The 25,904-nt window shown below is 34.3% G+C and overlaps 1 protein-coding gene across 6 annotated transcripts in view; it reads left to right on the plus strand.

Annotated features, from left to right (window-relative positions):
* Nucleotides 1–25,904, plus strand: part of LOC129743123 (restin homolog) — a 126,343-nt gene that overhangs the window by 87,062 nt on the left and 13,377 nt on the right. For all 6 annotated transcript variants that reach the window (XM_055735084.1, XM_055735085.1, XM_055735087.1 and 3 more), the window contains one exon: nt 14,931–15,041. In XM_055735084.1, coding sequence (XP_055591059.1) covers nt 14,931–15,041 — 111 coding nt within the window. The remainder of the gene's footprint in view (nt 1–14,930; nt 15,042–25,904) is intronic.

Below are 25,904 nucleotides of genomic sequence, written 5' to 3' on the forward strand. Positions count from 1 at the left end.
ATTCTATAGAAATCACATTTATAGGTTCATACCTGAAATATTGTACTTCACGTAACTTTTGATCCCATAGATTGAACTTTTCAAAAACTTCAGACATACTAGCTTTATATTTTAACAATCACTCTGCAAAATTTCAATAAAAAATGTAGCGTTGTTTCTGAGATATTGCAGTATTATTGCAGTTTAAATGGTAAAAGTCCAAAAAGACCGATTTTCGTAGAATTTCTGTATCTCAGGCCACAAAAACTCCAGAAAGCTCAAATTTTGTGATAGAATAGTATGATAGTTGATCTATTTAACGCATAAAATTTGATCAAAAAATACCATCAGAGCAAAAAGTTATGGAAGATCAAAGTCGAAGTGACAGTGTGCGTGCTTTCAATTTCTATGCAATTATGAACGGTACTGTACGTTGATCCGAAATTAATTATCATTCAATGTTTCATTCAGTTTATTCAATCATTCGGAGTGTCAGTAAAGTGCAAAAATCAGATGTTTTTGCTAAAATATATTTTCTACTTAATTTTCAATGATATTTCACTTGGTAAACGCCTCGTTTCCTGTGTTCAAGATAAGTTCATTAACCTGAATCGATTTGGAGTTTCAAAACTTCGTTTTGGCTCAAAACTTCGTTTTGGCTCAAAACTCCGTGATTTTTTGCAGAATTTTTAAGTAGCGTTTACTTGAGTAAATTAAAAATATGATGTTTGTACGCAAAAAATTGAATATTTTGTTCTGAAAAATCAACATCATTTTTGTTCCTTCTTTGGAACCAAACTTACTAATGGGTTTTGTGTTAATTTATAAATTAATTGAAGGAAATTTTCCGCTGAACAATTTTGTCAAAGACCGTAACTAACGTAGTCAAAAAAGCAATAAGCTGTTGAATAAAGGTTCGTTTTTTGACATTGAAAAACAATAAATTCAACTGACATCATTGCTGGTATCTAGCAAAGTTGCTTTAAAAGTACACTGAAGCCAAATTCACTCTTAAAATACCCATGATTTTTCACTTAAAAACAAGGATCCATTGATTATCTCTTATTCAAGTGCGAAATATTTATTTCACTTGACAGTCACTTAAATTTCAAGTGAATTCATCCACATTCACTTCAGTCGTCACTTGAATTTGAAGTGAGAAAAAATATTCACTTTCCCATCACTTGAATTTCAAGTGAATGTTGGTTTGTAATTGTGTTAATTTTCAGAGTTCAAAATGGCAAATTCTTAAGAGCAGCGCTTAAAGCTTATGCTGGATTTGGATTTTCCCAATTCTTTACTAGGCGATTTTGGCGGTAGTTTGTGTTAAACGTGATGTAAGAAAAAGTTATTTAAAGGTGTTATCATGTTTCAGCTTATGGGTTGAACTGAACAGATTTTCTGGTTTGCAGCAGGGAAGATTTAGAAGTCGCACTATCCGCAGTAACCGATCTGCCTTGGGATTACGATGGAATTTTCCAATCAATAAATTTATGGCGAAAGCGTAATGTAAGTATTTGAAATCGAAGTGGTGTTCTATAAATGTTCTTTTATTTAAAAACGCGAGAGATAATTAACTAGAAACTTACTTAGAAATTCAGATAAATTTCACTCGAACGTCATAGTGTAATTCATTTGATCGGTCACTTAAGTGAATTCACTTGACCCATCACTTAAAATTCAAATGAAATTACGTATGGCGAGAATTTACTACAGATATCACTTATTTTTTAAGTGAAAATTATTTTGCGTGTAGTAATGCAATATCTCGATAGACACCAGCAGTGATGTCAGATGAATTCATAGTTTTTCAATGCAAAAAGAAATACCCATATTCAACAGCTTATAACTTTTTTGTCTAATACCGTCTAAGATAAAGTTGTTCAACGGAAAATTTCCTTCAATGAATTATAAATTGGCACAAAATTCAGTTGCAGGTTCGGATCCAGAGAAAAAACAAAAACAGAGCCGATTTTTCAGAACAAAATATTCAATTTTCCCATACATACATAAAAGTTTAAATTTACTCATGTAAACGTTACTTGAAAATTCTGTCAAAAATCATGGATGAGTCTTGAATCAAAAACGAAGCTTTTGAGGCCCCAGGGTTTGAGAAATTTAAAAATGACCCCAAATCGACTCTGTCTAATGTACAAACATATAAAATCTATTGGATTTTTTTTTGAGCGCAGGCTCATCCTTGAACAGAAAATAATGAAACGAATTCTTATTGATAATTAGTTTTCCTCATTGAAATCCGAAAAGTTAGCGCAATATTATTGTTAAATTAAAAATGAATAGAATAAAAAAAAATCAACTGATATTAAGTTTAGCCATTTTAAACCCATTCGTTTCCAATTTCAATAATAGCTCACTAGTTATTGAAATTAATCCAATCAATTGAAAAACATCGCACCATGGATACTACAGATCATTTCTGAAGCACAAATCACAGAGCAAAAAATATCATTCAATCAATTTAGAATACTGGCAAAAAGCGAATCCGTTGTTGAAAGCAGAACAACATCGGCGAAACAAAAACCAGTCGATTACTATCGCTATGATAACGAACCAATTAGACCCTTCAAGTGCAGCAGAAATATCTATGGGGGGTTTTGACGAGGAACTCCAAATGCACCGAGTTGTGCATTGGTCGTTGGTATATAACATCGAATGAAAAACCGAAGCTTTGTATCCTCTGAATTGAATCTGAATGAAGAAAAAAACAGTTGCCGATGCCATAAGAGAGGAGAGGGCTGGATGCCTTTTTGTTTACAATACAAAATAAAAATGTGTTTACTGACACACTGCAATTGACTGACTAACATTCGTAATTGGATTTTTTTTTATTTCAAATGGAATTGTCAGAACCTCATAATCGAGTGAATAATGTAGTTACAATTTTTACTTTGATGACAAAGTATATACATAATTGTGGAAAATTTTACGCTCATTTTTTTTTTTTGAGAATGTTCGGTTGTTTGAAAATTCTGAGAATAAGTTACATTTTCGCGTTTCTGAAAACTTAAAACAGTTAAGAAAACATATACAAAAGGTGCATTACAATAAATAACACTTTTTCGCCTTGTGCTTGAATGTAATTAGAATTCAAAAAAATGTATTGCAATCTAGTTTGAATTAACATATTTAAACATCATAATTTCAAAAAATCTGGATTGCAATTTTTGGTATTGTGTTATTTTTTTTACGAACGAGAAACTCCATCTAGGATTACGATTTGAAATCTGCATTTTGAGAAAAAAAAAGAAACATATGTTTGGAAATTACTGAGATAAACAGACAAATTCAAAATTTTATATTTCTTATACTGTATTTGTTTATGCCGAGTGTTGCACTGGTGCACCACTAGGTACTGTCAAACTGTTTGTTTATTCGGACGGTGTTGCACTGGTTTTGACCTGGTGTAGTTCTGCTTACGGACGGTGGCCCACCGATAATTTTGCCAGTGTTGCGAGAGAGCGTGTGAGTGAGTGAGGTAGCAATACACTGGCGACGATTTGTGTTTGTTTTTGTCGGGTAAGGTGGAACACTGATCGAGGGGAGAAAACAAATACGGTATTACTTTCTATACATACAATTCTAAAGTATCAGGGAACCCCATCATACCTCTTTAAACACCACAGCGTATTTTCATCTCGATGAAAACAGAGGATGAAATCGTACGAAACAGAATCAAGCACTTGTATCGAACACTGGCAGGTTACAAAAATTTCACATCAGCGAGATCCTAGAGAGGCAAAACCCAAATGTCGCATCGGGTGAACATAAATCCGTGGCCCGAAATGGATCACCAAAACAAGGGTTCGTTACCGTTTTTGCTAAAGAATAATCGTTTTTAAAAATATATAGTGTGCTGTTAGGACAAATTAGGTTTTGTTTTTCAAAGGGAAATCAATGTGAATTTTATTTTAAAAAAATGACCTTCTTCCGACGGTTCGGTATCGATTACCATCATCAAAAGAGGTTAGAATTTGTTTTTTTTTTTCTTATTCCGTTTGATTTTGGAAATTCGCTTTTTTTTTGTTTTGTCTAAATTACCATTTCAGTTCATTTACCCTAGGATCGCCCTGCTTGTTGCACTCAGCCAGCCAGCCAGCCAGTACGTCGATTTTCTCAACCAACGTTCGATTTCGGGAGAAAACTTCTCTTAAAATCACATAATGTGCGGTTTTCCCCGGACCCGAATGAGATGATAGGTTTCGAGGGATGGGGATGTGACTGGTTTATCGAATTCCAGATGCCAATTTATGTCGAGCTATGGGAAAAATTGTTTCAAAATCATGTATGAAACGGGACCAAAAAGAAACAAAGCTATCGAAACGCTGTGCAAGTGCACTGGATTATGCTGAAACGAGTCGAGCATAGATGACACATATTGTGCCAGGAAGAATCAGCGAATTTATTTAGACGTGGTTTAGGAAATGTATTTGAAATTGTATGCAGTTGTTTCAAGGTTGAAATAGTATTTTACTGTACAGGATTCTCTTATCAGAGTTTTGGCGTTGAACTCAATCTCCCGATTCAATAGAGTTTTCAATCCTCTCACAATCAAATCATGATATTTCAACTAATTTGTTCGATGATTTTAGATAATTAGCATTATTATGAAGCTAAATTTAAATTTATATACTCCATGTCAAATAAGATGTCGCATTTTGTTTCAACTGAATTGCCATATTTAGTAAAATTTAAAAATAATTGAAAATAATTAACTTTTTTTTTTTCAAATTTGACTAAAAGCGAGAGAAATGTGCTAAATCGTTTATTCAAGCATTGCAATGGGCTCAGACAATAACAAAATGATAAAAATTTGACTTTTATACGAGAAAGCACATGTTCTCAGTTCTCTTTCTGAGAGTCTTTAAATGTGTTGATTTGGATTTTTTTTCTTGATTAAAAACAAAATTCCTATCTCCCATAATTTCACAATCATACATTTGATATTTGAACTAAATAATACCGTCATAAAATAGTACAAGTTTTTTTTTCTGAAAAATCCCATATAACTAATGATCGCCTCCAGATACAAGTGTGTGCTTTGAGAAAAAAAAATGTGCGCATTTCGGTTTCATACAAATGCTTAGAAAACATGTTTCTTGTATGGTTTCATTCACAAAAGTTTGAGCCAGAATACTGATATTTTCGCCACATCCTAATTAAATATTATTCAGCCAGTATTCTGGCATTTAAAAAATCATAACTCGCTTACAAATGGTCGTATGTGTGTAATGTCTTCGGTAAAGATGCATCAAAAACAGCTGGCTTAAACACGCTCCTTTTTTTAATCTCAAAATAAAGTAGTTTTGATTCAAAACAGCACTTCAGTGGCAGCTCTCAACTTTGAGTTCGACTGGGCAATCGCAAAACTAAGTTCTGATAGGCATACTCAATATTATTTATTCGAGGGTTGTTTATTTTCAGGGAATTAAAGGATGATTAAAATTTTTTGTACCCGGATGTTGCTGTTCCGGTACATTGCATTGCAATTACGGAGCGGTTTGACACTCCCGGTCAAAGAAAACTTCCGGATGTTACTTCCCACGGGAAGTAAATAACATCCGGAAATTTCCGGACATTCCAAGCCGCTCACCATATAATGACAATGACGGACAGAATTTTACACTGACACGGTGGACATTCCATTATGAATTTCCGGTTATTGTTCCGGAACGACAAAATTTTGCGTCGTGTTCGTTGGTTGCTGTTCCGGTTCGAACTGAACTCGCTAAGTATTTTCAGTCCAACAAAGAGAGTTCAATTTTTAGTTCATAAGGTCGAACTCAGCTTTGCTCCCTCGCCGAAGGAAAAAAGGGATCAATTTTGAGTTCGCAGTTCGAACTCCGTTTTGAACCATCGCAAGGGGGAAAAAGGGTACTAAAGCTTTAAGTTCATAGAATCGAACTATGTTTTGAACCTCGGTCATACTTAATTTTGAGTTAAACTAAAATGCGTAAACTTAGCACCAGAAAATTTGGCTCTATCTGTTCACTGATAAAAGTTCCGTGGTTGACCACTGTCCAGTGGTAGATATAGATAGAGTAGATATAGATAGAGTAGTAGTCACGCAGGGATGCCAGGTGGTTTTGTCAAAAATCAGCACACCATGAAGAAAAAAATCAGGATTTTTCTGGACACCTCTAATTCTGCTTAAATTGCATAAATGAAGACGTAATAATGGTACCTTAGACGCCTTAATTTATGCAACAGAGGAAAGAAGTAAATTGCCTGCCCTGCAGTTAATATAAAAACACAATTTAAATATCATCTGAACCGAAGATTATCATCGGTTGAACTATTTTATTAATGTTTATTGTTAATAGGAACTATTTTATTACAGATTGGATCGATATTCTGATGATTTTACTATAAATTCAATTTTTTGAAAATCAGGACAATTCAGTACATTTTGAAGACCATTTTTAAAAAATCAGGATAATTCAGGCCAATTTAAAAAATCAGGATGGTCTCTCAAAAATCAGGACCAATCCTGATTTATCAGGACACCTGGCACCTTTGCAGTACCACCACACAATAGTAGGCCATGCGTGGTTCGCCCCACTTGCAGTGCGAACGAACAAAAATTTTAGTTCAGGTATCTACATTAGAGTGTCCATTTCCCGACCATATTTACGGAATTCGGGAAATATGATCATGCTTTTCCCGGGAGAAAATTTGAAATAGGAGATTATAACCTCTTTACACTGCATATGTACGAAATCATAGATGTATAGTTTTCTGTACTTTATTTTAGCCTTATTCTTTATTGTAACAACATTAAATTTATCATAATAAGGCATAAAATTTATTTCTTGGCAAAATCATGGTAGTTTTAAGCAGGAAAATAAAGATTTTTTTTACTGCGTTAAACTAATACAATTGAGCCGATCCAATAAATTTAATGCATATATTATGTTTTACATTGATTTTGATTTATTTAAAATCAAAAATAAATAAAAATAAATGTGACTTAATACTGTTTCTTGGATGTTGCGCGAAACGAACGGTTAAAAGCGGATTCGATCGGTTGGGGCTACTAATCAACTCTCTGTTTTATGAATTTACAGTCGTTCCGAATTGTAACATCTTCTCTTACGGGATTGTGGTGCACTTCCTGACTTATTATGCATCAAACTATGAAATCTCTTAAAAACGATTTAACATTAATCAACATAATTGACTACTTCTTGTTGCAAAAATTGGATAAAATTGAGTGAGACTTTTTACTATCGATAGAAGTTTATTAACTTGTAAATTTTCAGATAACTGCACTTATGTTTCAAATTGTGTAACTCCTCTGCCAATGATATTTCCACTGTCCACAGTGTGCGAAACGAAAGTTCTAAATGATTAATATTGCTTAATAGAGCATTCCATCTTTTCTAATCGTGTTTATTTATTGATTATAATTGCTTTTACGTATTCGTTGTTTTTCACTTGTAACGCAAGGTTTTCTTTAACCTTTTTTTGATTCAATTTTGTGTCCATGTTTAAACAATCTTTAGAAAAAAAAATTCGGTCATATACCAAGGTAGAACTATATTTTTTCTAACTATGACTATGACCTATTTTTCCAATTTAGATTGTGTAATTTTTCGAAAATTTAGGTCGATTTATTATGTTCGGGAATTCCAGGATTTTTTTCATCGTTTCTCGGAATTCGGGAATTCCCGAATTTATTTGATTCCCGGGAAATCCCGGGACGGACACTTTCTACATATTTTGGAGAACCTTTGAACTATTTTCCAGTATTTCTCTCATAAATCTAGTAAATAATGAAAAATCTGGACTAATGTCCTTTTCAACTACGAATAAACGAATATTCGGTCCAAAGGCCGGAACAAACATCGATTTCTTCTTTTGTCACCCCCCATTCGAAATTTCCAAAGAGGAAAATAAATAAAATTTGAAGTATTTTATAGAAATTTCGGAAAATTTATCAAATATCCGAAAGATTACAAGAATAATAAACTAATTGTTGAAGATCATTTTATCATTTTTGTATGATTCATTTTATTGAATTTTTCGTTAAAAAATTACTTGATTTTTTTTGTTTTATTCAAACTCATGTAACTTGTGATAAAAATCTTTTAAATTTTTACACTTTAGAATCTTCTTAGATTGTGATCGTTCCTTCGATTTTTGTTATTGATTTAATACTATTTAGACCGACTTTCTATCCTTGTGACTTCGTCAGCAAAAGTCTCTCAAAACTTCTTTTTGTCAGACTTAACATGATACGGAAGATTGAATTTCGTTTATTTGGAAGGGTGCCGAGCGCTATGCCGATTAGGCACTCTTAAATGATATGGAAGATTATCTCATTTCTAATACCTCTTACAAATGAAGATTTATCATAGTAAGCAGTGTTATAATGTGGAATAAGAAAGTTCATAGTTCTCGAGTTTTTTAACGATACAATCAGGGAAAACAAATAATCAGGTTTCCCTGTTTTAAAGTGGATTCTGCGAATTAGAGATGTACCGAATATTCGGTCGGCCGAATATTCGGTGCCGAATACTGCCAAAAACCGTTAAGCCGAATATTCGGCTCACCGAATAGTTAAGCTAAGTATTCGGCCGAATAGGCCGAATAGGCCGAATATCTACTACAGACTTGTAAAATTTTTCAAATGACTTTGAATAATTTATAAAATATTGAAAAGTAATGTTTTAAAAGCAACACAATCATTTAAAACTTATGGCTTCAGCAAAACATCTAAGGTGTATCCGCGTATTTTCACTGTAGATCGTACAGGAGAAAGCTTTATTCTTTTATTTTAATTTATTCTACATTTTCTGGATAAATTTAGGCTTGCCCATAAATCCAGTGAAGATTCCAGATAAGTCAAATCTGTTCGGGATGTTCAGATGTTGTTTAAAACGTCCTGAATGTTGTCAGATTATTTGCTAAATGAAATAAAAAACTCAAATTTCTTCAAACTTTTAGATTTTGTGTTCATTAATGATTTTTCAAAAATTTCAAAATAAACATAAATTTTGCCCTTTTTAATATGTTTTTTTTAAATCGTCTCGAATGTCTGACCATGTGGATACGTGTGATTTTTTTTGTCTTTATTTAAGAGGAATGGTTACAGGCTGGTTCACCTCTGATACGTGTGATTGAAAGTATAGTTTACTTAAGGTTAAAGATTATCTTTCTTTTAACAACTATGTATCTTGCTCAAATTTGGCCTTCATCTAATTCAATATCAAAGAAGCAAATTCAAATAACATGGTACCTGTTTCGACATTTTTATCCCAGATTTAACAGGAACGCAATGTCTTTGGGGATAAACGCCCTAGAAGCGACTAGTCATCTGATGTCTTTTCAGTTATGGGTGACATTTTAAAGATCAGAAAGATCCCTACTTAAAAAAATCTTGTAATTCATCATCCGATATTATCATCCGGTTGAAAATAAACTAAAAACATTAGAGGCCTTCATATGGAAGAAATTGAAAGCATTGAAATAATCCCTTAATTATTTTTTCATTAAAAACTCAATAGAATATTCAGCCGAATATTCGTTTGGCCGAATAATTAAAAAGGTCAATATTCGGTATTCGGCCGTTCGCCGAATACCACTATTCGCTACATCTCTACTGTGAATCATTTAACATGATCGAATTTCATATAATGATTCAAAGCGACACCCGATCAAGGTCGACTTACGATGAGAGAAATAACTACCTAATTTCAGGAAGTTAACTATAGGTATAACTTTGACCTTTTTCCACTGATATGTAAATCTGGATGTTGAGATTATTTTGTCACTTTAATGGGGTTTATCAAAAAGAGAATAAATTTCAGTGAAACCTGGGACAAAACATGCCGAAACAGGCGCCGGACCAATCTGGAAATACTTATTTGATATCAAATTAGATTAAGGTCAAATTTGAGCGAGATATCTTCTAAATAGGTGTTAAAAAGAGCGAAGATCCTGAACCTGATGCATATCATACATAGGACGGGCAATTCTGAGCGAATTTTAGAAAATTAAAAAAAAATAGAGCAATTCTGAACAAAATCTTGCCAATTCTCCAAGAAGAAAGTGAGATAAATTTACTTGAAATTTAAATTTTTCAACGAATTACAAAGCGTTTCTAAAGATAAAAACATATTTATGTTTATCTCTAAAGAAACTCTAAACATCGTTTTTGAACACAAAAACTTAATCTTTTCAAAGAGGAATAAGATTTTTTTATTTGGTTCAGCAAATAATGTGAATAAATCTGCACAAAATCCGGGAAGGTTTTAACTATATCTGGGTACTCTGGCCAGATTTGACTTACCAGCAGCGCTGGATTAAACACTCGGGGGTCCCGGGGATATTTTTTTCAGGAGGCCCCTATGATTTTTTTTTCATAAGATGTCCCAAATAATATGTATTAAATATATACGAAGGAACTAGAATTTAGTTCAGTATATTTCTTTCAAATAACATTGCGCTAATCCAGTTAATCAACTAAGTAACCGTAAATGATAACTCTGTTTACAGCTAATAAATAAAAAATTCAAAACACCGTTAATTTTATAATATCATCATCCAAAATTCTCTAGTTTAGAGGAAAATCAAAGATAGATATATATTAAAATGTTTTTCATTTCATCATTGATCGCTTGGAATGTTCTTCATCAAAAGCAGAATAAATAATTCCCTCATTAAAATTGAGAAGTCACATTATTATTTCAGATGGAGAATCCAAAATTAAAAAAAAAGTAATTATATTCCATGAGGATACAAATATTAGAGTTTAAGTGTAAAATTTTAAACCCGAAATCAGATTTTATTTGGAATTGTGATTCAGAGTCTCAAATTTTTAAGATAAGTTAACCACCGTTAATTAATTTTTGTAAATTTATTTTTCGGCATATCGGTGAAAAGTAGTTCTGAAATTGATAAAGATGGATAATAAAATAAATTTACAAAAATTAATTAACGGTGGTTAACTTATCTTAAAAATCATAATAATAGGCTTTAAAAATCAAATCAAATCAATGGTTCAAAATAATTCGGGCTTGGCCAAATTGGACCGTTGACCCTAATGATTAGCACTCATACAGTGCATTCATGCCGTGATAACGAAATATCAACACGGCTAGCGCATCGATGGAACCATTGCGCGCAATAGGGAAGCTTTCTGGAGCTTAACGTACGCCATATTTTGCCCGTCCGGAGTATACGTGTTCACCACATGTAGACTTCGGACCAACCAGATTTCATTGTATAGGTTGAGGTAGTGCCACCTCTATCCCGGTACTACTTCTCCTAAATAATGAAATGTTGCAGGGTAAAGTATGGTGTACGTTAATAAGTTTCCTCGCAAAAATGCTCTTTCGCTCTTTTCAACATCTGTAAATTTTCTCCTCACTTCTCTATCCAGATTTATCAATTTCAGAACTACTTTTCACCGATATGCCGAAAAATAAATTTACAAAGAGTCTCCAATTAAAATCATAATTTCGTATCAAGATTTGAGAAACAAATAATAAATTAAATTCAAATACAATGCTTGGGCTTGATTCGCTAGGAACTCGTAGAAAAAATATTTTCAACAAATAAGAAAAAGTAACGTATTGTTTATTGTAGGGTAGGCAATCCAGATTCGCAGGATTTAATCGGCAATGTTCGAAACCCGGAGTAAAGTGGACTCAAAAAATTGGGCTCTATTTTTGAGCTAGTTTATCTGATTTTTCTTGACTTTGTTATAGAGACTTTTGGCCTTTGGCTGATTCGTATTTTATCTAAATTGTTTTTTAAGAGTATGAAAAACGATTTGAACGCTGTTGACGTATTTCGATTGAAAAAAAAAGAAAATTCAATGTATTTTTTCTCACTTTGGCTTAAATTTCTTTCATAAAAATCACTGGATTCTGCTAAGTTTTGGCAGGAGTTAGTGTCAGTGTTAAAAAATTCAATATAAAATTGTCCTGATTTGCTCAGGCCAATGCGGAAGAAAAATTGCAATGCTTACTCTAGGGTAAGTTTGCCAGATTGCCAAGTTTTACCCGGGATGCCCCGATTTTTGACAAAAATGATAAATTCAACATTCGTTGAAAAATTCCCAGATTTATCACTTTATTTGCATAATTTACTAAAAATTAGAATTGAATTATTATATTTTTTTTATTTTTGCGTTCAAGAACGAACTTTTTTAGCAAATTTTATCTAAATAATCATGAACGGTTTCTGGAGGCTGAAAATTCGATTTAAAATCGGCTGATTTTGATAGAAAAAAAATTTCATGTGTTTTTTCTTGATTGAACAATTGTCCAGATTTTTGGTTCAAAATTCCAAAGTTCAATGCTCGAATTTTGTCGGGTTTTTAGATTCAGTTGACCGGATCTGCTCGGTCCGGATACGTTCGGGAAAAATTCTGGCAACCTTACTCTAGCCGCCTTCTTCTTTCAAATAAGAGTGAAACTGTTCGAGATATTATTTCTCAGGGGCCTAAAGGGTGGTACGGTCAAAATTTGATCAATATCAACTTGACGTATTTCTTTCAATTTTGAATTTAATAAACCTGAACAACTCTCATTTTGAAGGTGTGTGCGTGTGTAGAATGTTGCTTGTATTTTGATTTTGGAATTCACTCTTCAGTTGTCAAAATGCCGTCCAAGGAAGAAGAGCAGCTTATCAAAATTTTGCTCGCGCATCGCGAAAATGCGAGCTACTCGCACGCAAAGCTGGCAAAATCGCTAAAAGTTGCCAAATCAACCGTTACAAATGTAATTAAAGTGTTTGGGGATCGTTTGTCAACAGCCAGGAAGTCTGGATCGGGGGGAAATCGAAAACCGGAAGCCGCTGAGACGACAAAGAGAGTTGCCGGTAGTTTCAAGCGAAACCCTAACCTCTCTCTCCGAGATGCCGAGACGAGATGATCGTCTACAACCGTGCATCGAGCCAAAAAAACGAGCCGGACTATCGATTTACAAGAAGGTAGTGACTCCAAATCGCGATGATAAACAAAATACGACGGCCATAGCGCGATCCCGGAGGCTGTACATGACGATGCTGACGAAGTTTGAGCCATCTTTACCTGTGGCTTGAAAAGCGGCATTTTCATAGCTTCCGGGACTTTCAATCAAGAAATTTACGTGAAAGAGTGTTTGAATAAACGTCTGCTGCCTTTTCTGAATAAACACGGTTGTTCCGTACTGTTTTGGCCGGATTTGGCATCTTGCCATTACGGTAAAAAGGCCATGGAGTGGTACGCCGTCAACAACGTACAGGTGGTTCCCAAGGACAAGAACCCTCCCCCCCAACACGCCAGAGCTCCGCCCAATTGAGAAATACTGGGCTATTGTCAAGCGGAACCTATTTAATGAAGACCAAAAAAAACTGCTAAGGACGAGCAGCATTTCAAAGCAAACTGGCTTTCTGCGGCGAAGAAGGTGGACAAGGTGGCTGTACAAAATCTGATGGCAGGGGTTAAGCGTAAGGCCCGGCAATTCGGATTTGGAAAAGCGGAAGCCTAACTGAATATTTTTCCTGAATTTTATACTAATTAAACTTGAAAAAGAAATTTCATTTAATTGTTTAAATAAACGATTTCACCGATACACGCGTTTTCCTTTGACCAAATTTTGACCGTATCACCCTTTAGTCGTTAAAAACTATCGATTTTCTTCCCTAAATATCTAGAACTTTAAGCAGTATGATTAAATTTGTATTCACGGCATGAAACTTTTATTTTGTTTAATTGCGACACTTTACCAACGATATGGCATTCGTGTCAAATACGGCATGAAAGTATCTGCATTTTTTACATTGGACTGACCTGTAATCGAGGTACGCCTTGAAAAACATTCAGAAGCCAAAACCATGGATGATAACTCGAGTAAATTTAGTTAAAAGTGGTCACAATCGAAGTTGTGGTAAATTCTACAAAATCTATTTCTAAAAAATCACGTACGCTCTAATAACAAGGCGTAGAGCTCTGAATTCTCATACATTTGTTGAAATGTACACTTTTTTACGATACTTAAACCTAAGTTTTTTTTTTTCAAAAACTTAACATACACCCTAAAAAGGTGTCCAATTTCTGTTGTGAACCGTTCTTAGTTCTTAGTTCAGACAACAGTTGTATATAAAAAACATAAAATTTAAACATTATTTGTAGTCCAAATCTATATTTCAATTACCATTTCGGTTGATATACGATTCATATAGTATTGTGTAACCTGTTCTGAAGAAAAAATCAAAAAAACGTTCCCACCTTAACCTCACCGGTTTCAAAGCTGATCGAAAAATTACACCCGCAGCGCGAACTTTTCCACCGACTAAAGGGTAGGTAAGTACAACCGGAGCTTGTTTATTACACACACGATTCCACGGAAATTCGCCACATCAAACAACGGTAAATCGCTACGATTTCTGACTTTTTTTTTCCACATTTTTACTTATACGCCCTACTTCCAGGAAAGCTCAAAATGTTCCCGATCGCCGCCATGGGAACAGCAACCCGGAACAAAGAATGCGCATTCGGTATTTCGTTTATCCTGTGAACCTACCAGGGAGTCGAGGAGGTCGTATCCAATTAACTCACCTTCCGGATTTAAGACGAAAATAAACGGCGACGTCTCCATGATTTCCGATTCACATATGAGCTGGTGTAAAATTCTCCAGAAAAACCCTAGCATCTGTTGGGGGGCGGTAGAAAAAAAAGACAATCATTCCATCTGCTTTTTCCGGGGGAGGAATTCCCGTTGACAATCGACAAACATAGTTTCGAATTCATTTGAAGCGCTTTTTCAATCGTATGTTTTTTTTTTGTTCTGTCTCCTTTCATTCCATCCCTTGGCTGCGACAATGGACACGTTTTTCGATTGCCTCCAAACTCCAATTCACACCACCCAACCAACCAACCATCCATCGGGGTGTGCAACATCCGGGATACATTCCGATACTTCCGGGCTGGACTCCAACAGTTGAAGGACAAAATTGCCAAACTCGAGTCCCAGCTGGGTGAGGAAAAACGCCGGAACGAAGATCTTCAATTTAGCGTGGACGAGGCGACCTTCTGTGGCGAGGAGCTCAATGTGAGTATCGGTTTCGTTTATTTTCTTTTTTCACCGGGATCCGTTCCGTTTCCGTTCAATTACAATGGGGATCAGTCTCTTGTTTATTTAATTTTTTTTGGGTTCTCGCTCGGTTGCACATTTTACCTTTTAATTGAATACCTATCCAGGTATCCTTGTGTACATACTGCAATTGAAAGGGAACGTGCATCTGGGAGTGTTCTGATAGTTTTTGGCTGGGTTTACATTTTGTTATGAACTCTAAAGTGAAACACTCATCATATCCGTTGTACATAAATACAAAAGTACTAAAAGTTTGAAAAATCCTAAATCGGGGTGTTCAATAACAAATATGTAAGGTTATTGAAACTTAAAAAATCGGAGCTATAAACAGAAGTTTCCAGTCCAAGCCTGGCAGTTAAAATTATAATTCAAGATTCAAGATCCAAGATTATTATTTTTTATAAAATATTCGGAAAATTCTTAGATTTAGAAAAAGCATGTCGAATTCCTCGCCATAAGAAATTTCAATTTCCTCACATAAAATTCATTATTGGATGTCGTTGTAAAATGGATGTAAAAGTAGATGTATTTTTTAAATCGACATGTTTTTAGGTCGTGTTGGTATAATCATTTAAATTGATTTTTCTCAATGCTCATCCAATTCGCTAAGAATTTCAAGTTTTGATAACGCCCTTACAAAACCTTATGATTTTTTGTTTAAAAATGTTTGGAAATAAGAAATCAAGTGTCGGACCCTTGAAGTAAGGTTGTCGATATTACAGAAAAATCTTTACTTTTATAGATTTTGAAGCAAATTATTGTTATCGAATCTGAGACAAAGACCACAGGTAACAGATTTTTGGAAATTTTCACAGATTTCACTTCTTTTTAATGAAATTTACAGATACTATATTACAGAAATAGATACTATATTGTAGAAAATAAATTACAACACAATTTGTTTATTTTTTGTGTAATTTGTCAAATAAAGTGAATAAATCCGTGCGAAATCTGGGCTTTTTTTTCAATGAAATCCGGGCAACTGGGTCAGGCTGGACTGTTTCCAAATTTTGTTTTAAATATCTGGCTTGCGTCAAGCATATCGAACATCAGTTTACGCTTTTAAACCTTGCGTTTTCAAATAATCCCCGTATCCTGAAGATTTTTGAACCAGCTGTTCCGATTTTTCCTAGCGGCCATCTTCATTCATTTTATGTCTCTATATCAACCAAGACGATAGTCCCCTCGAATAATCCTTTTCAGAGCTCGATTTTGATTTTGCCAGATAAGATTATGATTTGGTTGCTGCGGCGTTTGGGAATCCCTGCAGGCTACCGAAAACGTAGAATCCGCTCCTAATTCTTTCTTGATACATTTAAAACGTACAAATCATTTAAAAAAAAATGAAAAAACAAACAACGCATGGTAGAATTCCGATTTAAGAAGACTACGAAACCAGCTACGAAAAGTTCGCAAAAACGGCAACAGGAACAGCACCGAAGCTCTTAGAGGTCACTTGAGGTGCTAGGAAAACAACTTCAAACATCGAAACGACCTGCTCTACCGACAACATATCTCATAACTCCTAGAAAACTTTAAACGAGATTCTTCATCAATTTGGGATCATTTTAAAAAACCAGAAAACCATTTGATATCTTAACATCGCGAATCGACTGTCCCACTTTACTGGAAGCTATTCCACTAAGTGTGCGACCCCGTGGTCTCAGAAATCAGGATCTTCAATTGTATGTTCCCATTCGAATGAACAATTGTGGAGCAAACAGCGCCCTCATCGGTGCAATGAAGTCGTTCAACCGCTTTTCCGAGCATTTTGACTTCGACGTTTCGAGGGATGTTTTCCGAAGAAAAGTTCTAAGTGCGCTGAGGAGCCCGTAGCTAGACCTAAGTGTTTTGTTTTAATTTAATTTTAATTTTAAGTCATCATTTGGATCTATATGGGATCTGTTGATCAGAATAAATAAATAAATAAATAAATTTGAGTTTCTATGGTGTCACTGTTTCCAATCAAACTGAATCGGTGAATTTGTTCGCATAAACACCGGAATTTGCTCACTGAACAGAATATTTACAAAAAGTCGATCCAACTAAAAGCCTCCCGCTTTTTTAAAACACTGTGCTACATCTCTGTAATATCCTTAACCGATCATAAGTTCATTGAGTAATAGTATGGGGAAACGTTGCCTGGTGGATTCAGTTTATATTGACTTATCCAAAGGTTTAGAACGCGTGCCACGCAAAATACCTGTGCAATGTTGAATCGACTAAGATTTTCCGGCTTGGGCTCTCGAGTGGATTGAGTCATATCTCATGGACCATCAAGCTTCCACCAAAATTCGAAAGACGCGCTCACAAATGTTTGCAACACCGTCTGGGGTACCCCAAGGAGGTCACCTCGGACCCCTACTGTTTATAATCATCGTGAATGTCCGATGCTCTACATTTCAGCCCGAAGATTTTCCAAAAGATGCATAACACCGTTGACTGTCTGTGTAAGATTATGAAATTTACCCTTGTACCGGTGTTAGGTTGTGACCTAGGAGTGAAGATCGATTGTAGACTCACATTTGCTGAACACGGATTTCTGCGTCGGAACACCAAGAATTTTATGACGTTTACGCACTGAAAACCATCTTATGTGCCTCAGTACGTAGTAGCATCATAGAGTACGCCGTATGGGCTCCTGCTCAGAGCAGGCAATGCCACCGCCTTGAACGGGTTCAACGATGTTTCTTAAGATACGTTTTGACTGTGATATCTCACCATCGTACTGCTTATGGTTTATTGACAAGTGTTATTAACTTTTCCAACTGGAGTCGGAGGGAAACATCGTTGATCCGGACGTTGATGAATTTACGCCCCTGGCGGTGACTGTCACTGTTTTCGCTGAGTATTGCCGCTTTTTCTTGGAGTTTTTATTCGGCTGTTGCTTGCTCAAACTCAAGACGCTTGATGATGATTTTGATGCAAAACAGGCGCCGTACCTCTCTCGATAACGCTGCTCGCCGCAGTCACGGCATTTGTGATCGCGGAATCGGCAATCCTTGCTGAAGTGTATTCCTCCGCAGGACTAGCAGGGTGTCTTAGACTGATCGTGGGAGGCTGTAGCACTTATACCCCTTTGCCTTCGAAGTTCCTCTAAGTCAGGCGTTTTCAGATCGTGCTCCGCGAAGCTTTTCAAAGTGCTCCGCGACGTACGCAACGAAAATCATAAACCAACTTTGAAAAACTCTGATATTTTTTTTATCGTTACATTTCTATCGAAACATGAGAAAAAAAAAGTTCACAGGGCATAGAGTACCAACGAATAAATTTTGGATGTTGGCAAGGAATGATGGATTGTCAAAATGCGCGCTTTGATCGAACAAGGTTGTGTTGCAGGACTGAGTGTGCAAAACACTCAATGAAAAGGCTGTTCTTGCGTCGTATTTGGTGAGCTACCGATTGGGAAAGCTGGAGAAGCGCATACTATTGCTGCAAACTTTATCAAACCTTGTATTCAAGAAGTCGTCCGTATCATGGTTGATAATAAAACAGTGGAATTGGTAAATTCGATTCCCATGTCTGACAACACGGTTTTTCGGCGAATTTGTGACATGGCTGAAGATGTTGAATGCGATTGAGAACTCCGAAATTTAACATGCAGCTTGACGAATCCACACATGTAGCAGAACTAGCAATTCTGATGATGTTTGTTCGCTATCAAGGTTCTGAATGTTTTGAAAAAGATGTGTTCGTTGCAAACCGTTGCCAACATAAACATCGGGGGCTGAAATTTTCAAGCTAAATAGGGGAGATGAGGGCATAACGAGCAACCAGGGCATAATGAGCACTACTCTTTTCTACGAAAGTACGTATTTTCTTAAATAAATTTTCATGAGGATTTGTTTCGTACTTCCTATAGTATTAATTTTTCACAAAAAAAGGAATCTCCTTATCATCTTTACAGAGATATTTAAAAAAAACTAGCTTGGTTCTCAAGTTACGAAAATATTATAATTTTTGAGCACCACGAAATAAGCTCTTATGATCTTAAAATAAGCTTGATCTATAACGTACGCACTGCAATATGATGTACACATTGTTTCTCAATTTTTACCATAAAATTTTTTTTGATTTTTCACTTTTATCAATTTTAAAACACGTTTTTACTTAAATTTGTTGACTAGGGGCATAGAGAGCACCATATTATCGAGGCATAATGAGCATTTTCTGCCGTAGAATCTAGCAGCGAATTAAAATTGATTTATAGCGCCACACCTTGACTAGTTTTCATCCGACGATTTAGCCTATTGGTAAGGTGTCGGAGAGGTAATCAAAAGACTAGCGTTAGATTTATGTTCGAGGTGATTTTTTTCCATTTACAATTCATGATCGATTTTTTTATTGTTACATTATACGGCTAGTAGCATCATCCTCCGAACAAAGCACATAATGTATGAGCGTGCGTGAATTGTTTGTATTCTACAAACAGACCTAGATTATTTTGTTATTGCTTTGTTTGATGAATCTACGACTCACCTGACTTCATCGAATTGAATTCGCTGCTAGATTCCCCGGCAGAAAACACACATCTTGCCCTGATTAATGGTGCTCATACTGCCTCAGGGGGGGTTCTCATTATGCCTCCACAGTGGCTGGTTTTCAGCTTTTGGCAAAAATTTTTAAAATGCATTTTTTAACGTTTTCATCTAGTTTTTCACGTTTCAGCCCGTTAGGGAATAGGCTTTTCAAGTGTCTGAACACGAAACAATAATGTGACCTCCATATTATAGCTATTTTCTATGGTTAAATAACCGTTTTCCTTAAGGTGGCCATTATGCCCCCATCTCCCCTATTTGATGATTAAGTTACGGAAAACAATATTCAACACGATAATAACACACAATACAATTGTGTGGACGGTGCGAAAGCTATAGTTGGAAATACTGCTGGAGTCGTTGCCAAGATCAAAGAAAAGAAAAAGTTGCGATAGAAAAAGAAAAAGTTGCGATAGTAGTCATTATATCCTTCATCGACATGCACTCGCTATGAAGAAACTATCATCATCTTTGAAGGAACTCTAGGAAGAAAGCATAAAAATAATTAACTTTATTAATGCTCGATCGAAAAAATCAGGGTTTTTCAAGGCGTCGTGCGAAGAGTGATTAGCCAACATTCCACGCTACTACTTCATACCGAAGATCGCTGATTATCTCGTAGAGAAACGTTGTTTCGCCTGTTTGAATTAAGAATGACTTCAGTCTTTCAATGCAAGGTAAAGGAATTACAATCTTCGATTAAATGGCAAAATCATGACTATGAACAATCAAATTTTGGGCAGAATCGCTCAAAAAGCGAAACCTGGACAGCTTTAAGAATTTAAGAAGCATTCAATCAGAAATAACCTTGAAGTTATCATCCGAAAATTTTCAAGAATTATGACAATCACAACACTTTTCGTTCATAAATTTATTGTTCTATTCCTTGGTGTAAACTTAAACTAACAGGCCAACGTTCCTAATGGAGTCATTTGCAATTACAATTTTCTCGCAGGATTTAATGAACAGCTTTCAGCAAAATTCCCCGAAGAATATCATAAATTTATAAAAAGATCGAAGACTTTAAATGCGTGGAACAGCCTATTCTTATGTCAAAGAAACCAGAATTATTAACATCGCAAGAATATGAATGCTTGATAGATATGACATTGGATTTAAAGCTTTAGGAATGATCCGTATCCAATAAGTCGTTGGATGAGTATTGGTGTTAACTGAAAAAAAAAACATTTTAAATTTTGTCCGATAAAGCAAAAATTATTATTCTGCTGTTTTCCACAACTTAACTATGTGAGTCTGGATTTTCCACATATATCGCAATGAAGACATAATACCGATCCCGACTAAACGCGGAACCAGACGTTAAGCTACAACTTACAAAAATTTAACCAAACTTGTTACAGCTTGCAAAATCGAAGAAAGCGTATTTGTTCTATTGAAATCATTTATTTTTGATGACACATATTTTGTTAATAAAAACAAGACTATTCAAAGAGTAGCCATTCATCACTGGTTTTATTGACTACGGTGACAAGAAACATCTGATTTAAACGATAAATACTATCAAGTTTTCAAAACTCGGGTTTTTCGTTATTTAAAAAATGTAGGTGCTCCGTCAAAATTTTTGATTTTAAAAAGTGCTCCGCCGAGCAAATGATCTGAAAACCCCGGCTCTAAGTGATGTTCTTATACCGCTCTGTCATCAACCCTAACGTGATTTCCAGAAAGTAGTGTTTTTTCATCGGAACCAAGAATTTAAAAAAAAATGTGATTTACTTTTATGAAGAGATTAACCACCGTAATTTTTGTTTGTTACTTTGATTTATCGGCCTAGCGGTGAAAAGTGATGTCCTTTTTAGTAGGGACATCTAAAGATTATGAAATTTTTATACAGATGGATAGAAGGTTAGAAGAAATGAAAGATGGTGAAAATGAGCGGGTAGAATTTGTCTAGAAGCATTACCATCACATACCAAATTTTTGTTCCTCACGAGCCTACTACCATGAAGTGGTAGATACAGATAGAGTTGCATCTACCAGCTCGTGAGGAACAAAAATTTGGTATGTGATGGTAATGCTTCTAGACAAATTCTACCCGCTCATTTTCACCATCTTTCATTTCTTCTAACCTTCTATCCATCTGTATAAAAATTTCATAATCTTTAGATGTCCCTACTAAAAAGGACATCACTTTTCACCGCTAGGCCGATAAATCAAAGTAACAATGTGATTTACTTTTCTTTTGAATAGCTGATGATGTTTAAAAAGTTACCATGAACTATGATTCATTTGATTGCATTTGTGATGATTCTAGTGGACAAAATATTATTAAAATTAATTATTTTTCTATTTTAACCACCAATGAGTGAATCACAAATTCCTGATTTCTGGATATATGGAGAGTGTCACGGATTTAAGGCTTATTCAAAAGCTTGAAAAGTGCAAAAAGTATATTTGTATTTGTATTTGTAAAGCGCCTTTCGTTAATTCATTGTTAAAAATCAACTCATAGATTGAAAATTTAATGGAAAACTACCTTACACGAATTATTATAAAATTTATCCTTATGAAACATCGTTGTTTGGAGATATTTTCTAGAAAATTTCAAGATCAAATCGATCGTCAGATACAAAATCTCTTAACTTACTGCACCAGAGTATATTTCGCATCAAAACAGTGAAAAATGAATTTACACAATAATTAACTGACTCTCGTATTTATGTTTTCTTACCCATATCAACAAGATCAAAATACCTGAATGTAAAAATTTGTTGGTGGCAAAGGGGTATAATTGAATTTATTTGGTGGCAAAGGGGTATAAGTGCCAAAATCAAATAACATGTGTCGCCTCAATTAACGTCAAATAAACGTTGTTTTTTTGGGGAAAATATTGTAAAATGCTTTGTTTCCCTTCAAGAAGATCATTCTCACCAAAATTTTAGAAAAAATATCTATGAAATTTACTGGAACACAACGAAGTTCAAATGATTATTTTTCTCGAAATCAGGGGTGAAATTATGAATCCTGTTCGATTCGAGATACTCGTTTCGAGTTTTACTGGAATCGAATTAGAATCGGTATTACGTATCTCGTTCGAGTTTTTAATTTAGACGTACTAGATTTCGAGTGAACCGGGTAGTAGATCATCTGAAAACGTTCCATTCGAATCGAGCTCGTTCAAGATCGGTAATGCCAAAGTCGGTCGAATCGAATGAAACTCGATTGTTTTGAGTTCCATAATCCCGTCCCAGCTTTTTTCCAAAATTTGTGTACTTCTGGTAAATATTGGTTAATTATAAGTGTGTTCAAAGACACATATGTTTAATTTTTATAATTACAAAAAAAATGCTTCGGGGTGTAAAGGTCAATTTAGTTGTTGTTTACAAGTATTTATCCAGTGATTGAGTTTTCAAATAGATTTTCAAAATTGAAGTTGTCTGCTGCTGTCAAACATTAACTTGTAAATCGCAGTTCTTAGTTTTGGAATTTTGTTTTTAAATTTCATGTATATTTTCCCTTTTTAATCCGTTATTTATTGAGTAAGCTTTCCAGATTTCTACATTTTAAACTCAAAACCGTATAATATCCGGACAAATCCAGCCAAAATCTAGGCATTTCCGATAAAAAGCCAAGTGAAAAGCTGAAAAATAAACATTCAGCAAATGATTTTTACCAAGGCACATCAGTGGTGTTCAAATCTTATCTCACAATTCCAAAAAATACATGCGAATTTATTTCGTTGAAACAAGTAGAAAATTTGGATATTCGTATTGTGAATAAAACCGGGGAAAACCGGACTTTTTCCTCGAGCAACTGGACCAGACCGGGCATTTCCCAATTTTTTCTTTGAAAATGCGGACAAGCCCGGTTAAATCCGGGAAATCTGGAATGCTAATGAATTATCTATATCAGATACGTTAAAACGAGCATTTTGAATTCAAATGATTAGGATAGGATTGAGATGGATTTTCCAATATTTTTATGTTATTACCCGTCATAGTTGTAAATATTTTTCGAAATGGTTGATTTTGGATAAGATTTTGGAAAATGCAACTGATCAATTTTTATAAAGGGCAAAAATGTGAATGTAAAGCACTCACTTTAAATATAAAATTTGATGAACGTTATGTTGTTTGCTAACAAAACAAAGATTATCTAAGAACTACTTTTTTGTGAATAATAAACTATTATTCTTTTTTTTGCTACAGCTCAACTTTTGTGTTCGATTGATTCAAAAATATACACACATTTTAGAAATAAATAAATTGATTTAAGTTTTTGATATTCTTTGCATTTACGGTAAATGATAAATTTAATCTTTATCTCTATGCTAAATCTTTAAAAACAGTGAAAATCAAAAATTGTAAAATTTGGATTAAAAAATTGCTATTTTGTCATTTAGTCCTTTTCATTTCTTCCTACAGCAGATCCAATTTAAAAAAAATCTAGACCTGTTAGAATCTATTATTAAAAGAATCTTGACTTCAGACAAACGTTTTTTGGGTAAAAATATTAAGCCTTCGGTCAAAAACCGCGATATCTTTAGATTTATGGAAGTTTAAAAAAAAAAATGCAAATTTTCGTAAAATCGAAGTATCTCAAGAAACTCAAGAAACTATTTAAGTTTCATTGCTTTAACTCTTAGGAGTACATTAGTTGTTTTAACTCTTATTGAAAGCTTGACAAATAAAGAATCATCTGAGTGAAAAGTTTTGGGTGAGATTAGACCGCTCGCGCTGCAAGATTTGTATGGAAATTTAAATCTTTTTATTTAATTTAATTTTTTTATACCTTCCATAACTTTTTTTTTTTGGTTATTTTTGTTGCCAGAACGCAACGAGTTTTATTTTGTATGGAAATTTGTATGGGAAAACAAAATTTTTCGTTCAAAAATCAGCAGAGATGTACTGGAAGTTTTAAAAAACATAACTTTTGATGAAAAATATTCCTTGATTTTTGCAGCACAATTCATGTGAACCAAGCACAAACCTAACTTGTACCTCAGAAAAGATGTTGTATAGATATTTTTTTCAAAATTATCATTTTTTAATTTTAGGGTTGACTGCTTATTTGAAAGCTGTGCAACCGTAGGATGAGAATAAAAAATTTACAAACAACAAACGGCATAGTCGGGGAATTTATTGATTTATATAACATTTGCAAACATGTTTCATGAAATTATTAAAATTGCAATTTTAAAATACTTTTTAATGGACTCCGATTTTTTATTTCGACATGGTTATGACTTTTTCCACGAAATGCTTAGCTGCTTCTCATGTTGGCAAAAAGAGAAGCTAAAGAATAGTCAAAACCAAAAATCAAAAACCAACTTCATTTCAAGCTTATTTGAATTTTCATCACCTATCAGCCAACAGGAGATTAAACATTTCTCTCAAACTTAAAGCCATAATTTCGAAGATACAACATACAAAAGGACTGTATTCGAAGAAATTGTAACACTTTCCTTCAGGAATAATTTTTGAATGCATAAATGAAAATCGATGAAAGTTTAAGTGAATCTACGAATCTACCTAGTTATGAAATGTTTACATGTGCACAGTTTTGTAACGATCTGTCTAGTTTCAGTTTGCTGATTGCCCGGTTTTTTTTCTAAAATTGTCCGGAAATTCGAAACAAAATTTGGGAAATGCCTAATCCCTGGATACCCGGATTTCGTTAAAAATAGCCCAGATTTTGCACGAATTTATTCACTTTATTTGCATAATCCAACAAAAAAACTCAAATCGAGTAATTATAATTTTTAATATTTGCATCCCAAGACGAAGTTTTTAAGCAATTTTTATCAAATTAATTTTGAACGATTTTTCGGAAGGCTAAAATACAATTTAAATGTACATACTGATGAGTTTCGATGAAAAAAAAATACTTCAAGCGTTTTATTACTTGAATTTTGTCGAAAAATTCCTTGGTTTTGTCCAAATTTGGATTTGGGTTAAACATTTTGAAATCAAATGCCAGATTTTGAGATAAAATAGCCTAGGATTTTCCCGGCCCGGATATGTGCGGAGAAAAATCTGGCACCCTTAGTATCTATAATAGTTGTTTTTGAGATAGCGTCCAATGGAGAACTTAATCAACTGTAATTTCTTTCTGATAGAAGTTGTGACCAATTTAGCAGGGTAAACACTCGAACTCGGAACTCTCGAATCTTAATCTCAATTCCTCAATTCATCGCTACATTTTGCGTTAAAATTATAGTCCCAAAATATCATTTCATTAAATTTGTTTAACAGTTCCATCTTCTTTTTTTCATTTTTTTTTTTGAATTTTTTATTTAATTTTTCGTGGAATGGGCTCATAAAAT

This window comes from Uranotaenia lowii, chromosome 2 (assembly GCF_029784155.1).
Source record: "Uranotaenia lowii strain MFRU-FL chromosome 2, ASM2978415v1, whole genome shotgun sequence".
NCBI classification, from domain to species: domain Eukaryota; kingdom Metazoa; phylum Arthropoda; class Insecta; order Diptera; family Culicidae; genus Uranotaenia; species Uranotaenia lowii.